The following is an 18,257-nucleotide window of genomic DNA, read 5'->3' as shown; positions in this document are numbered from 1 at the left end:
CCAGTTTGATCATCAGAAATAATAGAGGGAATAACAGTTTCTAATCTATAAGCCAAAACTTTAACATCAACATTAAGCAAAGAAATCGGCCTATACGAGGAACACTCTGTTGGGTCTTTACCCTTTTTAAATAAAAGAATAATAGATGCCTCATTAAAAGAGGGTGGCAATTTACCGTAATTAAACGAGTCAGATAATACTGAGAATAACTGAGGAGAAAGAAGTGAAGAGAATGATTTATAAAATTCTACGGAGAACCTATCAAGTCAAGGAGATTTCCCTGAAGACATTGCAGAAATTGCAAAAGATATTTCTTCTGATGATATAGGCGCATTAAGTTTGGCTTTAAAATCAGATGAAAGCGAAGGAATATTCAGATTATTTAAAAAATGATCAACAGAGATATTCTCATTCAGAGATTCAGAGGAATAAAGTCGAGAATAAAAATTTTTAAATACGTCATTAATTTCTAAGTGATCCGATGTAAAGTCTCCATTCTCCTTCCGGATCTTTGTAATATGTTGTTTAGCTTTGGAACGCCTCAGCTGATTGACTAGAAATTTACCAGATTTGTCACCATGAATATAGAAGTGACTCTTACTTTCAAGAAGTTGGCATTCAACAGGTTGAGTAGACAGAAGATTAAATTTAGTTTGAAGTTCTACATGCTTCTTGTATAATTCAGGATTCTTAGTTTGAGCATACAGTTGATCTAATTCTTTAATCTGATTAATGAGGTCTAAGCGATCTGCACAGGACTTTCTATTAAAATTTGCTGTGTAGGAGATTATTTGACCCCTCAAATATGCTTTCATGGCATCCCAGACAATCTGGGATGACATTTCAGATGACGTATTGGTGTTAAAATAAAAGGTTATCTGATCCTTAATAAATTTTAGAAAATCATCATCCGATAATAAAGTTGAGTCAAAACGCCAGTGTTTATTCCTCTGAGGGAGACCAGGAAAATTTAAAGACAAAGTAATTGGGGCATGGTCAGAAATCAGTATACTCTGATAATCACAAGAATAGACAAATGGAATAAGTTGATTATCAAGTAAAAAGTAGTCAATTCTAGTAAAGGTATGGTGAACATGTGGAAAAAAAAGAATAATCTCTCTCAGTAGGATGAAGGAAACGCCATATATCAGAGATACCATAATTAGAGAGAAAAGAGTGAATAGCTAAGGCAGATTTAGTAGGTAATCTAGTAACAGAGGACGATCGATCCAAATTAGGATCTAACCAACAATTAAAATCACCACCCAGTATAAGAGAGTATGAGTTTAAATCTGGTAGTGAGGAGAAAAAACGTTCAAAAAAATTAACATCATCAAAATTGGGAGCATACAGGTTTGCTAGTACAACTTTAGTATTATATAATTTACCAGAAACAATAATAAAACGGCCATTTGTATCAGATATCTTATTATGGAGTTCAAAAGGAATATTTGAATTAATAAGGATGGAAACCCCCCTAGCTTTGGCGGCAAAGGATGAATGAAAATGCTGACCCGCCCACTTTGACAAAAGCCGAGAATTATCAAAACTACGAATATGAGTTTCTTGAAGGAAAGCAATGTCAGCTTTGAGTTGTTTAAGATGCGAGAAGACCTTCCTTCTTTTAACAGGATGATTCAATCCCTTTACATACCAGCTCACAAATTTAAGTGTATTAACCATTATCAATTGTTAGTGCATAGAAGGTAGCAGGCATATAAAAAATCAAGCAGTACAGTAACAGTCTGGGAGCAAAAATGTAAACATAGATCCGTAGAATCAAATCAGAGACATGTCCTGAATACAACAGAAACAGTCAGTAGTGTTGGAACTGGAGAACCCACCCCATCCTCGCAACCCAAAACTAGACGGCTACTTAAAAAAGCAGCTAGCTCTACAAAAAAAATTAACCCAAAAATGACTTCCAGTTCCGTATCGTTAACAAAAGTTCCGTATAAATAATATAGCAAATAATAACTAATTTATGTACTAGAAAACAATTACAAATAGGAACAACTTCAACAGAAATATAAAACTTAATACAAAAAAAATCAGAAGAAAACTAAAACTAACCTACCCGCGAAAGAAAAAAACAAAGGGAGGGGGAAAAGGGGGAAATTATAAATTTAAAGAGAGTACTTATCAACCGTTTACAGAAAAAAAAAGCAAAACTTAAACTATAAATCAACCAACAGGGAGGCCTTCAATAAAATTTTCACGAAAAAGATCTTTAAACTTCCTTGTGACTGTAATCCCAAGATAAGTAAATTGATTATGAACTACTTTAAAAGGAAGATCACGAAATGTTAATTCTTGTGCTTCTTTATTAATTCGGAAAAGTTCACTCTTACGTAACTTAAGTTTATAGCCAGAAAACTGGCTAAACTGATCAAGAAGTGAAAACATTGGAGGTAAGGATGTAGATGGATTTGAAAGAAAAAGTAATAAGTCATCAGCATAAAGAGAAACTTTATGCTCAACTCCCCCCCCCCCCCCCCCCCCAAATCCCGGTCAATTCAGGACAGTTTCGAAATGCTATCGCCAAAGGTTCTATAGCCAAATCAAAGAGAAAGGGACTTAAAGGGCATCCCTGACGGGTGCCACGTTTGAGGTTAAATAACTGGGATTTCTGAAAATTAGTCAAAACAGAGGCAGTAGGACACAGATACAGCAATTTGATCCAAGAGATAAAACTTTGACCGAAGTCAAATTTTTCTAAAACTGCAAAAAGGTAGTTCCACTCTATACGATCAAATGCTTTCACCGCATCGAGGGAAATAACACATTCAGGAATCCCAGTTGAAGGTGAATATAAAATGTTAAATAAACGCCGAATATTAAAAAAAGGAAGATGGTTTATAATAAAACCAGTTTGATCATCAGAAATAATAGAGGGAATAACAGTTTCTAATCTATAAGCCAAAACTTTAACATCAACATTAAGCAAAGAAATCGGCCTATACGAGGAACACTCTGTTGGGTCTTTACCCTTTTTAAATAAAAGAATAATAGATGCCTCATTAAAAGAGGGTGGCAATTTACCGTAATTAAACGAGTCAGATAATACTGAGAATAACTGAGGAGAAAGAAGTGAAGAGAATGATTTATAAAATTCTACGGAGAACCTATCAAGTCAAGGAGATTTCCCTGAAGACATTGCAGAAATTGCAAAAGATATTTCTTCTGATGATATAGGCGCATTAAGTTTGGCTTTAAAATCAGATGAAAGCGAAGGAATATTCAGATTATTTAAAAAATGATCAACAGAGATATTCTCATTCAGAGATTCAGAGGAATAAAGTCGAGAATAAAAATTTTTAAATACGTCATTAATTTCTAAGTGATCCGATGTAAAGTCTCCATTCTCCTTCCGGATCTTTGTAATATGTTGTTTAGCTTTGGAACGCCTCAGCTGATTGACTAGAAATTTACCAGATTTGTCACCATGAATATAGAAGTGACTCTTACTTTCAAGAAGTTGGCATTCAACAGGTTGAGTAGACAGAAGATTAAATTTAGTTTGAAGTTCTACATGCTTCTTGTATAATTCAGGATTCTTAGTTTGAGCATACAGTTGATCTAATTCTTTAATCTGATTAATGAGGTCTAAGCGATCTGCACAGGACTTTCTATTAAAATTTGCTGTGTAGGAGATTATTTGACCCCTCAAATATGCTTTCATGGCATCCCAGACAATCTGGGATGACATTTCAGATGACGTATTGGTGTTAAAATAAAAGGTTATCTGATCCTTAATAAATTTTAGAAAATCATCATCCGATAATAAAGTTGAGTCAAAACGCCAGTGTTTATTCCTCTGAGGGAGACCAGGAAAATTTAAAGACAAAGTAATTGGGGCATGGTCAGAAATCAGTATACTCTGATAATCACAAGAATAGACAAATGGAATAAGTTGATTATCAAGTAAAAAGTAGTCAATTCTAGTAAAGGTATGGTGAACATGTGGAAAAAAAAGAATAATCTCTCTCAGTAGGATGAAGGAAACGCCATATATCAGAGATACCATAATTAGAGAGAAAAGAGTGAATAGCTAAGGCAGATTTAGTAGGTAATCTAGTAACAGAGGACGATCGATCCAAATTAGGATCTAACCAACAATTAAAATCACCACCCAGTATAAGAGAGTATGAGTTTAAATCTGGTAGTGAGGAGAAAAAACGTTCAAAAAAATTAACATCATCAAAATTGGGAGCATACAGGTTTGCTAGTACAACTTTAGTATTATATAATTTACCAGAAACAATAATAAAACGGCCATTTGTATCAGATATCTTATTATGGAGTTCAAAAGGAATATTTGAATTAATAAGGATGGAAACCCCCCTAGCTTTGGCGGCAAAGGATGAATGAAAATGCTGACCCGCCCACTTTGACAAAAGCCGAGAATTATCAAAACTACGAATATGAGTTTCTTGAAGGAAAGCAATGTCAGCTTTGAGTTGTTTAAGATGCGAGAAGACCTTCCTTCTTTTAACAGGATGATTCAATCCCTTTACATACCAGCTCACAAATTTAAGTGTATTAACCATTATCAATTGTTAGTGCATAGAAGGTAGCAGGCATATAAAAAATCAAGCAGTACAGTAACAGTCTGGGAGCAAAAATGTAAACATAGATCCGTAGAATCAAATCAGAGACATGTCCTGAATACAACAGAAACAGTCAGTAGTGTTGGAACTGGAGAACCCACCCCATCCTCGCAACCCAAAACTAGACGGCTACTTAAAAAAGCAGCTAGCTCTACAAAAAAAATTAACCCAAAAATGACTTCCAGTTCCGTATCGTTAACAAAAGTTCCGTATAAATAATATAGCAAATAATAACTAATTTATGTACTAGAAAACAATTACAAATAGGAACAACTTCAACAGAAATATAAAACTTAATACAAAAAAAATCAGAAGAAAACTAAAACTAACCTACCCGCGAAAGAAAAAAACAAAGGGAGGGGGAAAAGGGGGAAATTATAAATTTAAAGAGAGTACTTATCAACCGTTTACAGAAAAAAAAAGCAAAACTTAAACTATAAATCAACCAACAGGGAGGCCTTCAATAAAAACTCCAAACCTCCAAAACAAGTTAAAATCAATTGTAGTTCTCTATAGATAAAGTTATACAAAAATAAAATAGATTACACAAGTAAAATCTAAAAGTCCCGCACCAAGTCCAGGGATAGATTGACTACAGCCCTTAGAGTTTCAATAGTTAATGTCTGAATTATTCAAGTAAAGTCTGAGTTCGGAAAAAATAGCTTTACTTCGAGAAGTACTTATCAACCATTTTAGAAGGTCAGGCCGGTTCCGAAGAAGACGAGGTGGCTGGAAGACTTCCAACAAACGCCTCAGCCTCCTTCACTGATTTAAACCACTTATAATCTCCAGTAGTAAGCATAATTCGAAGATCGGCTGGATTTCGGAGAGAGGGTCTGAATCCGCGATCAAAAAGCACATTCATTACACCTTTAACCTCAACATGCATCTTCAGAACCTGGGGGGCATAATCCTCCACAAAACGAATTACCGTATTTTGAAAAGCAAAAGCACCTGTGCAGCGTGCCTCCATAATCAAACTGTTTTTCACCTGGTATCGATGAAAGCATAAAATAACTGGCCGTGGACGGGAACCCAGAGTTGCACGAGGAACATAAATCCTGTGAGCCCTTTCAAGCTCAGGTGGAGTCGGAAGAAATTCTTTCCCGAAAATCTCACAGAGAAAATCAGAAAAAAATTCAACGGGAGAGCCCTTTTCGGTGGCCTCTGGCAAACCAAGAATTCGTAGATTGCAACGTCTGCTCCGATTTTCAAGATCCACCATTTTGGAAGAAAGTTTACTATTCTTCTCCTCTAGGTTGGAGCAGAAAGTTTCAAGATGTTGAACACGGCGTTTTAAATCTTCAGAAGTTAAGTCAATGCGAGATAAATGTTCAGCATGTTCATCCACTCTAGCATTAATCTGATCCAATTTAGAATCCAGCTGGTTGAAAGAAGTTCTAAATTCAGTTCTAAAATCCATTAAAGTATCTTGTCGATGTTGTTCCAAAACAGCAAGAATCTCAACCGACAAAGCCGTAGAAGTTTCCTTTTTCCCGGTTTTAGTACTTTTGGTAGCCATTATAAGATAGATGTGTTCGCAGGCAGGTAAAAGAGAACTAATAAAATACCTAACTAAGGTTTAAGAAGGGAGACATATAATGCAAAGATAGGAAGTATAACGGAGCAAAAGTTCGGAGCGACTAAACAATCGCCATCTTACCGGAAGTCCGGAACTAAATTATTGAATGTGCTTATAGGTCGCAATTGCCTGCCATTACAGGATAGCAACAAAGGACAGTAAGACAGTCCTAGGCACTCCAGAAGTCATGCTTGGTTTACTGCCAGGAGCTGGTGGTACTCAGCGATTGCCAAAGATGGTAAGTAAGTCTACTATGCAAATACGTTTGCAGTATCAACCAAAATAACTGAGTTCAGTGATGCTTTTCTTGTTTGTCAAATTCATAATCAAATAACCTAATGTAGCTTAAGTAGTGGGAAAAATGGACTTGATGAGTATTATGCACCATTTTAGGTTTCATTGTAGCTTAGAATATGTCTTTTAGATGTAACTGAAAGAGAAGATATGGTTGTTTTATTCCAAAAATATTCACACAAAGCATGTTGATTTTTGAGATTTTAAGACCTCTTGAAGTGTTTTACTTTGCATAAAAAGAATAGTCTTTTAAATTTGCCTCCAACTTACACCCTGCCCTCAAGTTTACCTGGTTCATTTCCGACACCTCCTTCCCCTTTCTCCATCTCTCTGTCTCTCTCCACTGATAGATACTGATGAGACAGTTTGTATCTACTGATATCTTTTATCAACCCGCTGATTCTCACAGCTACCTGGACTATACTTCTTCCCACCCTGTCACTTGTAAAAATGCCATCCCTTTCTCTCAATTCTTCTGTCTCTGCCACATCTGCTCTCAAGATGATGCTTTTCATTTCAGAACTAATGAGATGTCCTCCTCCTTCAGAGAAAGGGGCTTTCCTTCCTCCACCTTCAATGCTGCCCCAACCACATCTCTTCCGTTTCACGCACGTCTGCCCTCACCCCAACCACCTCCACCCCACCGGGGATAGGGTTCCTCTTGTCCTGACCTACCACCCTACCAGCCTCCGCATCCAGCACATAATTCTCTGTTACTTCTGCCATCTCCAAAAGGATCCCACCACCAAGCACATCTTTACCTCCCCCCCTCCCCCCACTTTCCGCAGGGATCGCTCCCTTCACATCTTTCTTGTCCATTCATCCCTCCCCACTGATCTCCCTCCTGGAACTTATCATTGCAAGCAGACCAAGTGCCACACCTACCTCTGCACCTCCTTCCTCACTATCATTCAGGGGCCCAAGCAGTCCTTCCAGGTGAGGCGACACTTCACCTGTCAGTCTGTTGGGGGTCATCTGCAATGTCGGGTCCTCCTGCTATGGCCTCCTGTATATCGGTGAGACTGCTTTGCCGAACACCTACTCCCTGTCTGCCAATAAAAGTGGGATCTCCCGATGGCCACCCATTTCAATTCTGCTTCCCATTCCAACATGTCAGTCCATGGCCTCCTCTACTGCTGTGATGAGGACACACTCAGGTTATGATCCATCTGGGTAGCCTCCAACCTATTGGAATGAACATCAATTTCTTAAACTTCCAGTAATTCCTCCACCTTCACCATTCTGCATTCCTGTTTCTCCCTCTTTCACCTGATCTCCTTACCTGCCCGTCACCACTCTCTGGTGCTCATCCCCTTTTTGCCATGGCCTTCTGTTCTCTCCTGTCAGATTTCCCCCCAGTCAACTACCCAGTTCTTTACTTCACCCCACCCCCTTTCCTGGTTGCATCTATCGCCTACTACCTTGTACTCTTCCTCCCCTCCCCCACCTTCCCCTGACTTCTCTCTTTTTCTAGTCCTGATGAAGGGTTTCATTTGAAACATTGAATGTTTACTCTTTCCATAGATGTTGCCTAGCCTGCTGAGTTCCTCCAGCATTTTGTGTGTATTACTTTGATTTCCAGGAACTGCGGATTTTCTCTGGTTTGTGACTTTTAAATGTGTTAGAAATGAGATAAGAGAATGAGGGGTAACTATTGTTCCAGTGTTTAAAAAAAAATCCAAACAAAGTGTCTACATGTATATAGTATAACTAAATGTGCAAGGTAGGAAACATAGTCAAAATAATTTAAAAATCACATCAAGTTTGATTATCATTCAACCATATATGGATACAGCCGAACGAAACAGCGATCCTCTGGGGCTAAGGTGCAAGTCCAAGACCCTAAGCTGATGATACATCAATTTGACCTAACAAATTGATGGCACAGTTTCTGGCTCAAAAACGTAGTCGATAAAATTTTAAGGAAAAAAAGCATGAGTTGAAAACAGCTTTCAAAGAAGAAAGTTATGATCATCCTTACTGAGTTATTTGGACAGACAAATAATATACAGATTTATTATGCTAGTATGATATACAATAAACACTGGACAAGAGAATTGAAGGATATAAAATGATAGAATTGGAGATAATAGCTTATCTGGAACATAAACTGGTATTAACCATTTTGGCTAGATGGCCTGTTTCTCTGCTGTACATTGAATATAATTCAATATTCTAATTTCTTGCCTTAAATTATTATCAGATTGGGCTTCCTAATGCTCTTGACATCATGTTGACTGGGAAAAACATTCGAGCTGATAAAGCCAAGAAGATGGGTTTGGTGGACCATTTAATTTCTCCCCTGGGTAAGTTTACACTTCTGAGAAATCCTAGATTTAACAATGGGTGAAAAAAAGTTGAAGTCTCTTTTCCCCCCTTCAAATGGACTGAAAGTCTGAACCTGCCATAATTGGGCTGGATCATGCTTGATCCGCCTGCACTTCACATGCATTCCGTGATGCTATAATGAATCTACAGGCCATGTTACTTAAGTTGTTGCATGAGGTAGAACAGTCGACAATTTGAAGCACTTTTTTACAGCTTGTGCATTTGTTTAATCAGAGTAGTTGGTCATTTGGAAACAATTGAAGTAGTAAAATGGATTCCACATTGGCTGGATGGGAGATGCCAGAGAGTAGTGGTGGATAACTGTTTGTCAGGTTGGAGGCCAGTGACTAGTGGTGTGCCTCAGGGATCTGTACTGGGTCCAATGTTTGTCATATACATTAATGATCTGGATGATGGGGTGGTAAATTGGATTAGTAAGATTGCAGATGATACTAAGATAAGAGGCATTGTGGATAATGAAGTAGGTTTTCAAAGCTTGCAGAGAGATTTAGGCCAGTTAGAAGAGTGGGCTGAAAGATGGCAGATGGAGTTTAATGCTGATAAGCGTGAGGTGCTACATTTTGGTATGAATAATCAAAATAGGACATACATGGTAAATGGTAGGGCATTGAGGAATGCAGTAGAACAGAGTGATCTAGGAATAATGGTGCATAGTTCCTTGAAGGTGGAATCTCATGTGGATAGGGTGGTGAAGAAAGCTTTTGGTATGCTGGCCTTTATAAATCAGAGCATCGAGTATAGGAGTTGGGATGTAATGTTAAAATTGTACAAGGCATTGGTAAGGCCAAATTTGGAGTATTGTGTACAGTTCTGGTCACTGAATTATAGGAAAGATGCCAACAAAATAGAGAGCGTACAGAGGAGATTTACTAGAATGTTACCTGGGTTTCAGCACCTAAGTTACAGAGAAAGGTTGAACAAGTTAGGTCTTTATGCTTTGGAGCGTAGAAGGTTGAGGGGGGTCTTGATAGAGGTATTTAAAATAATGAGGGGGATAGATAGAGTTGATGTGGATAGGCTTTTTCCATTGAGAGTAGGGGAGATTCAAACAAGAGGACATGAGTTGAGAGTTAAGGGGCTTAGGGGTAACTTAAAAGTTTAGGGGTAACATGAGGGGGGAACTTCTTTACTCAGAGAGTGGTAGCTGTGTGGAACGAGCTTCCAGTAGAAGTGGTAGAGGCAGGTTCGATTTTGTCATTTAAAAAAAGTTGGGTAAGTATCTGAACAGGAAAGGAATAGAGGGTTATGGGCTGAGTGCAGGTAGGTGGGACTAGGTGAGAGTAAGCGTTCAGCACGGACTAGAAGGGCCGAGATGGCCTGTTTCCATGCTGTAATTGTTACATGGTTATATAATTGAATAGATTTAAGTGATTAAAATCAATTAGAAATGATTTGAAATTAAAAGTTGGAAAATTTAATTTAAAGCATTTATCTGATAAAAATTAAAAGCTTTAAAATTAAACTAAATCAAGAATACAAACCACTTTACCAACAAAGCATCTATTTAGATGTCAAATAAGATCGCATGGCTCCCATAAATATAGAGACATAGCATTAGAGCAAAATTTGGATCATGAGACATCCACAATTCAGCACAGTTGAGACTCACAATCCACTAAAATACCCAGTTCTAGCTTTCTCTACATGTCTTAATCCCTATGACATCAAGAAATGTATCTGCTTCCTTGACTATTTTAAATGAGTTGGCCTTGGCTGCATTTGGTGGCAGAAAATTCCACAGGTTCACCATCCGGTGGATGAAGAAGCTTCTTCTCATCTGAGTTTTAAAGTCCATACCAGAAGCTTTGACCCCTGGTTCTACATCCTCAATGTACCTCATCCTGTTAGATCTTTATACATATTCATGAGATTCCACTTTCATTCTTTTCTAAAGAGAATATATCCACCAAGCAACCCACTTATTTTAACACTAGCCTAACCACAGGACAATTTACAATGACCAATTAATCTACTAACTGGTACGTTTTTGAACTGTGGGAGGAAACTGGGGCACTGGAGACAACATACAAACTCCTTACAGTTGGCGCTGGAATTGAACTCCGAATTCTGGAACACCTCAAGCTGTAATAGTGTTGCACTGATCACTGTGCTACCATAGTGCCCTTAGGCCTAATCTACCCAATTTCTCCTTGTTACATTCTGCCTTTATAGAATCAATTTCAAATACTTTATAAGCTCCATCCATGTTAAGAAGAACCTTATTAGATAGGGAGACCAAATCTTCACACAAAGCTCTAGGTGGGTTCTTGTCCAAGGCCTTGTATAATTGCACAAACGCATCCTAGCTGTTGTAGCCATTGGTGAGGTCCAAGAGGACTAACAAGTGGCCAATATTGTACCCCAATTTAAGAAGGGACTAAGGGAAAATCTTAAGAACTATAGACCAGAGTCTCATGTCAGTTATAGGGAAATTGCTGGAGAAAATTCTTAGGGATAAGATGTATGAGCAATTGGAAGCCCATGGCCTAATTAGGGAGAGCTAGCATGGCTTTATGTATGGCATGTCATGCCTTACCAACTTGTTTGAGTTTTTTGACAAGGTGATGAGGGAGATTAATGAGACTAGGGCAGTGGATGTTATCTACATGGTTTTTAGTAAGGCGTTTTACCAACAGGACCCCACCACTAAGGACATCTTTCCCTCTCTACCCCTCTCTGCTTTTTGCAGGGATCGTTCCCTCTGTGACTGCCTGGTCCACACATCCCTCCCCACAGATCTCCCACCTGGTACTTATCCCTGTAAACACAAGTGCTACACCTGTCCTTACACTTCCTCTCTTACCCCCATTCAGGGCCCCAAACAGTCCTTCCAGGTGAGGCAACACTTCACTTGTGAGTCTGTTGGGGTAATCTATTGCATCCGGTGCTCCCGGTGCAGCCTCCTCTACATCGGCAAGAGCTGACACAGATTGGGGGATCGCTTCGTCCAGCACCTCCACTCTGTCTGCAACAACAGACAGGATCTCCCGGTTGCCATCCACTTCAACTCTGCTTCACATTCCCATTCGGATATGTCCATACATGGCCTCCTCTACTGCCATGATGAGGCCAAACTCAGGTTGGAGGAGCAACACCTCATATACCGTCTGGGTAGTCTCCAGCCCCTTGGTATGAACATTGAATTCTCCAACTTCCAGTATTTCCCTCCCTCTCCCATCCCCCATCCCACTTTCACTCTGTCTCCTCTTCTAGCTGCCTATCACCTCTCTCACGATTCTGCCTTCTTCTACTACCCATAGTGCTTTCCCCTTACATTCCTTCTTCACCTCTCCTGCCTATCCCCACCCTGCTTCCCCTCCCCCACCCCTTGATCTTTCCTCTGATTGGTTTTCCACCCTCCCCCCACCTTCTTTATGGGGCACCTGCCCCCTCCTTCTTCAGTCCTGACGAAGGGTCTCAGCCCAAAACATTGACTGCTCATTTCAACGGATGCTGCCTGACCTGCTGAGTTCATCCAGCTTGTTTGTATGTGTTGGTCTGTAACTAGTGGTGTTCCACAGGGATCTGTGTTGGGACCTCTGTTATTCATAATGTATATAAGTGATTTGGATGAAAATGTAGATGGATGGGTTAGTAAATTTGTGGATGACACCAAGATTGGTGGAGTAGAAGACTGGCAAAGGAGAAAAACCAGCATGATATAGATCCATTCTGCAATGTGGGCTGAGAAATGGCAGATTGAGTTTAACCCAGATAATGTAAGATGTTGCACCTCGGTAGGACAAATACAAGGAGACAGTACATTGTTATGGGCAAGGACATTAACAGTGTTGCTAAGCAGAGATATCTTGGGATCCAAGTTCAGAGCTCCTTGTAAGTGGCTACACAGGTCGCTAGGGTGGCTAAGAAGGCTTATGGAATGTTTTTATTAGTCGAGGCATTGAGTCAAATGTCAGGAGGTTATGTTGCAACTTTATAAAACTCGGTTAGGCCACATCTGAAGTATTGCATAGAGTTCTAGTTGCCCCTACTATAGGAAGGATGTTGAGGGTGCAGAATAGTTTAACCAAGATGCTGCCTGTTTAGAGGGCATGTGCTATCACGTGAGGCTGGATAAACTTGGGTTGTTTTCTCTGACATGTCAGAGGCTGATGGAAGATCTGAAAGAGGTTTACAAGATTATGAGAGGCATAAATAGAGTGGACAGAGAGTATCTCTTTCTCAAGGTTGAAATGTCTAATACCAAAGGGCATGCATTGAAGGTGAGAAGGGGTAGGTTTAAGGGGGATGTGAGGAGTACTTTTTCTTTTACTCAGTGCCTGGAATGTGCTGCCTGGTGTGGTGGTAGAGGCAAATACATTAGAGGCTTTTAAGAGATGATTGGATAGGCACATGGATGCTTTTTATCTTGTTTGGCAAAACATTGTGGGCCGAGTGGCCTATTTCTGTGCTGTACTCTTCTGTGTCCTATGTACTCAAATCCTCTTAGCAATGAGGACCAGCATACTACTTGCCTTCCTTACTATTTGTTGGACTTGAATATTGCTCTTGGTGAGTAATGTACAAGGACAGCCTGATCTCTCAAACATTACATTTTCCCAGTCTCTCATCAAGTCTGTCTTTACTTTCATTCTACCCCAGGATTCAGTGCCAAGTCTAGTTGTGAAGTGAGAGATCATTGATCTGTAAAGGGGACATTGTTGGTAGAATCTGTTTATGAATTTTTGGTTTTTGTTTGGAGGTTACATGTACTCAGCTGAAGCATTATAACTATAATAAACAATCCTTAATGTGATCAATAAACAGCAATTAAATTCTCAATTGAGTGAATAGCTATTGTTAATGGCTGTGCAGTTAACTTCTGCCTATTAAATCACAGAGGGCACACTGGCGGAAGAGATGATGAGTGCTGGGCGGTGCAGGGCAAGGATGAGGGGATAAGAGCAAAAGCCATTTGTATAAATTTGTATAGTATCTTCATAATTTGCTCTCATTCATTCTGGACATTGTTGCTCTCATAGAAGTAGATAAATGATGTGCCTGTGCTGAAATGCTTTATAATTAAAATTACATTAACTTTTGAACTTGATAGGTCCTGGGTTGAAAACTCCTGAAGAGAGGACAGTGGAATACTTGGAAGAAGTGGCAATTACTTGTGCCAGAGGAATAGCAAATAAAGAGATTTCTCTTAAGAAGGATAAGAAGCTGTTTGACAGTAAGTATACAAAGCAAAATATATAATTTACTACAATAATAGAACTTTAAAGTTGTAAACACAAGGAAATCTGCAGATGCTGGAAATTCAAGCAGCACACACAAAATGCTGGTGGAACGCAGCAGGCCAGGCAGCATCTTTCGGAAGAAGCACTGTCGACGTTTCGGGCCAAGACCCTTTGTCCTTCTTCCTATAGATGCTGCCTGGCCTGCTGTGTTCCACCAGCATTTTCTGTGTGTTTTTTAAAGTTGTAAACTGCATTCTATGATTTGTCTGTATAACCATATAACAATTACAGCACGGAAACAGGCCATCTCGGCCCTTCTAGTCCGTGCCAACGCTTACACTCACCTAGTCCCACTGGCCCGCACTCAACCCATAACCCTCCATTCTTTTCCTGTCCATAAACCTATCCAATTTTACTTTAAATGACAATACCGAACCTGCCTCTACTACTTCTACTGGAAGCTCATTCCACACAGCTACCATTCTCTGAGTAAAGAAATTCCCCCTCGTGTTACCCTTAAACTTTTGCCCCCTAACTCTCAACTCATGTCCTCTTGTTTGAATCTCCCCTACTCTCAATGGAAAAAGCCTATCCACGTCAACTCGATCTATCCCCCTCATTATCTTAAATACCTCTATCAAGACCCCCCTCAACCTTCTACGCTCCAAAGCATAAAGACCTAACTTGTTCAACCTTTCTCTGTAACTTAGGTGCTGAAACCCAGATAACATTCTAGCAAATCTTCTCTGTACTCTCTCTATTTTGTTGATATCTTTCCTATAATTCGGTGACCAGAACTGTCCACAGTACTCCAAATTCAGCCTTACCAATGCCTTGTACAATTTTAACATTACATCCCAACTCCTATACTCGATGCTCTGATTTATAAAGGCCAACATACCAAAAGCTTTCTTCACCACCCTATCCACATGAGATTCCACCTTCAAGGAACTATGCATCATTATTCCTAGATCATTCTGTTCTACTGCATTCCTCAATGCCCTACCATTTACGATGTATGTCTTATTTGGATTATTCCTACCAAAATGTAGCACCTCACACTTATCAGCATTAAACTCCATCTGCCATCGTTCAGCCCACTCTTGTAACTGGTCTAAATTTCTGCAAGCTTTGAAAACCTACTTCATTATCCACAACGCCACCTACCTAAGTATCATCTGCATACTTACTAATCCAATTTACCACCCCATCATCCAGATCATTAATGTATATGACAAACAACGTTGGACCCAATACAGATCCCTGAGGCACACCACTAATCACCGGCCTCCAACCTGACAAACAGTTATCCACCACTACTCTCTGGCATCTCCCATCTATCCACTGTTGAATCCATTTTACTTCTTCAATATTAATACCTAACAATTGAACCTTCCTAACTAACCTTCCGTGTGGAACCTTGTCAAAGGCCTTACTGAAGTCCATGTAGACAATATCCACTGCTTTACCCTCGTCAACTTTCCTCATAACCTCTTCAAAAAATTCAATAAGATTTGTCAAACATGACCTTCCACGCACAAATCCATGCTGACTATTCCTAATCAGACCCTGTCTATCCAGATAATTATATTTACCATCTCTAAGAATACTTTCCATTAATTTACCCACCAGTGACGTCAAACTGACAGGCCTATAATTGCTAGGTTTACTCTTAGAACCCTTTTTAAACAATGGAACCACATGAGCAATACGCCAATCCTCCGGCACCATCCCCATTTCTAATGACATTTGAAATATTTCTGACAGAGCCCCTGTTATTTCTACACCAACTTCCCTCAAGGTCCTAGGGAATATCCTGTCAGGACCCGGAGATTTATCCACTTTTATATTCCTTAAAAGCACCAGTACTTCCTCCTCTTTAATTGTCATAGTTTCCATAACTTCCCTACTTGTTTCCCTTACCTTACACAATTCAATATCCTTCTCCTTAGTGAATACCGAAGAAAAGAAATTGTTCAAAATCTCCCCCATCTCTTTTGGCTCCACACATAGCTGTCCACTCTGATTCTCTAAGGGACCAATTTTATCCCTCACTATCCTTTTGCTATTAATATAACTGTAGAAACCCTTTGGATTTATTTTCACCTTACTTGCCAAAGCAACCTTGTATCTTTTAGTTTTTCTAATTTCTTCCTTAAGATTCTTTTTACATTCTTTATATTCCTCGAGCACCTCATTTACTCCATGTTGCCTATATTTGTTGTAGATCTCCCTCTTTTTCCGAACCAAGTTTCCAATATCCCTTGAAAACCATGGCGCTCTCAAACTTTTAACCTTTCCTTTCAACCTAACAGGAACATAAAGATTCTGTACCCTCAAAATTTCACCTTTAAATGACCTCCATTTCTCTATTACATCCTTCCCATAAAACAAATTGGCCCAATCCACTCCTTCTAAATCCTTTCGCATCTCCTCAAAGTTAGCCTTTCTCCAATCAAAAATCTCAACCCTGGGTCCAGTCCTATCCTTCTCCATAATTATATTGAATCTAATGGCATTGTGATCACTGGACCCGAAGTGCTCCCCAACACATACCTCCGTCACCTGACCTATCTCATTCCCTAACAGGAGATCCAGCACTGCCCCTTCTCCAGTTGGTACCTCTGTGTATTGCTGCAAAAAACTATCCTGCACACATTTTACAAACTCCAAACCATCCAGTCCTTTTACAGTATGGGCTTCCCAGTCTATGTGTGGAAAATTAAAATCTCCCACAATCACAACCTTGTGCTTACTACAAATATCTGCTATCTCCTTACAAATTTGCTCCTCCAATTCTCGCTCCCCATTAAGTGGTCTATAATACACCCCTATAAGTGTAACTACACCTTTCCCATTCCTCAATTCCACCCAAATAGTCTCCCTGGATGAGCCCTCTAATCTATCCTGCCAGAGCACCGCTGTAATATTTTCTCGGACAAACAATGCAACACCTCCTCCACTTGCCCCTCCGATTCTATCATACCTGAAGCAACGAAATCCAGGAATATTTAGTTGCCAATCACACCCTTCCTGCAACCATGTTTCACTAATAGCTACAACATCATAATTCCAGGTATCAATCCATGCTCGAAGCTCATCCACCTTTCTTACAATGCTCCAAGCATTAAAATAGATGCATTTAAGAAACTGTGCAGCTCTCCCTCTCTGTTTATCCCTAACGATGCAATCAACTTTATTATCTTTTTCTTCCTTCTCCCCTACATCTTCGGTCTGAACGCTCCCCTTCTCTATCACCTGCCTATCCTCCCTCACACACTGTCTACTAGCTTTCTCTATTTGGGAACTAACCTCCTCTCCCCTAGTCTCTTCAAATTGATTCCCACCCCCCAACCATTCTAGTTTAAAGTCTCCCCAGTAGCCTTAGCAAATCTCCCCGCCAGGAAATTGGTCCCCCTAGGATTCAAGTGTAACCCGTCCTTTTTGTACAGGTCACACCTGCCCCAAAAGAGGTCCCAATGATCCAGAAACTTGAATCCCTGCCCCCTGCTCCAATCCCTCAGCCACGCATTTATCCTCCACCTCATTCCATTTCTACTCTCACTGTCGTGTGGCACAGGCAGTAATCCTGAGATTACTACCTTTGTGGTCCTTCTTCTCAACTGCCTTCCTAACTCTCTATATTCTCCTTTCAGGACCTCTTCCCTTTTCCTACCTATGTTGTTGGTACCTATATGTACCACGACCTCTGGCTCCTCACCCTCCCACTTCAGGATATCTTGGACGCGTTCAGAAACATTCTGAACCCTGGCACCAGGGAGGCAAACTACCATCTGGGTCTCCTGATCCCGTCCACAGAATCGCCTATCTGACCCCTAACTATCGAGTCCCCTGTTACTACTGCCTTCCTCTTCCTTTCCCTACCCATCTGAGCTACAGGACCGGACTCTGTGCCAGAGGCATGGCTACTGTTGCTTCCCCCAGGTAGGCTGTTCCCCCTCCCCCCCCCAAAGAGTACTCAAACAGGAGTACTTATTGTCAAGGGGTACAGCCATTGGGGTACTCTCTAGTACCTGACTCTTCCCCTTCCCCCTCCTAACCGTGACCCACCTGTCTGCCTCCTGTGGCCCTGGTGTGACCACCTGCCTGTAACTTCTCTCTATCAACTCCTCACTCTCCCTGACCAGACGAAGGTCATCGAGCCTCAACTCCAGTTCCCTAACACGGTCCCTTAAGAGCTGCAGCTCGGCGCACCTGGCACAGATGTGGACTTCCGGG

General features: G+C 40.2%; 1 protein-coding gene across 1 annotated transcript in view; it reads left to right on the top strand.

The window, feature by feature from the left end:
• LOC140733581 (trifunctional enzyme subunit alpha, mitochondrial-like) overlaps positions 1-18,257 on the top strand; it is a 67,074-nt gene that overhangs the window by 21,323 nt on the left and 27,494 nt on the right. Inside the window, exons 6-8 of the mRNA XM_073057121.1 lie at positions 6,311-6,430; positions 8,690-8,792; positions 13,889-14,011. Coding sequence (XP_072913222.1) covers positions 6,311-6,430; positions 8,690-8,792; positions 13,889-14,011 — 346 coding nt within the window. The remainder of the gene's footprint in view (positions 1-6,310; positions 6,431-8,689; positions 8,793-13,888; positions 14,012-18,257) is intronic.

The sequence above is a fragment of the Hemitrygon akajei genome, chromosome 9, assembly GCF_048418815.1.
Source record: "Hemitrygon akajei chromosome 9, sHemAka1.3, whole genome shotgun sequence".
In the NCBI taxonomy this organism is placed as follows: Eukaryota; Metazoa; Chordata; class Chondrichthyes; order Myliobatiformes; family Dasyatidae; genus Hemitrygon; species Hemitrygon akajei.
This window is presented reverse-complemented; position numbering and strand designations above follow the sequence as displayed.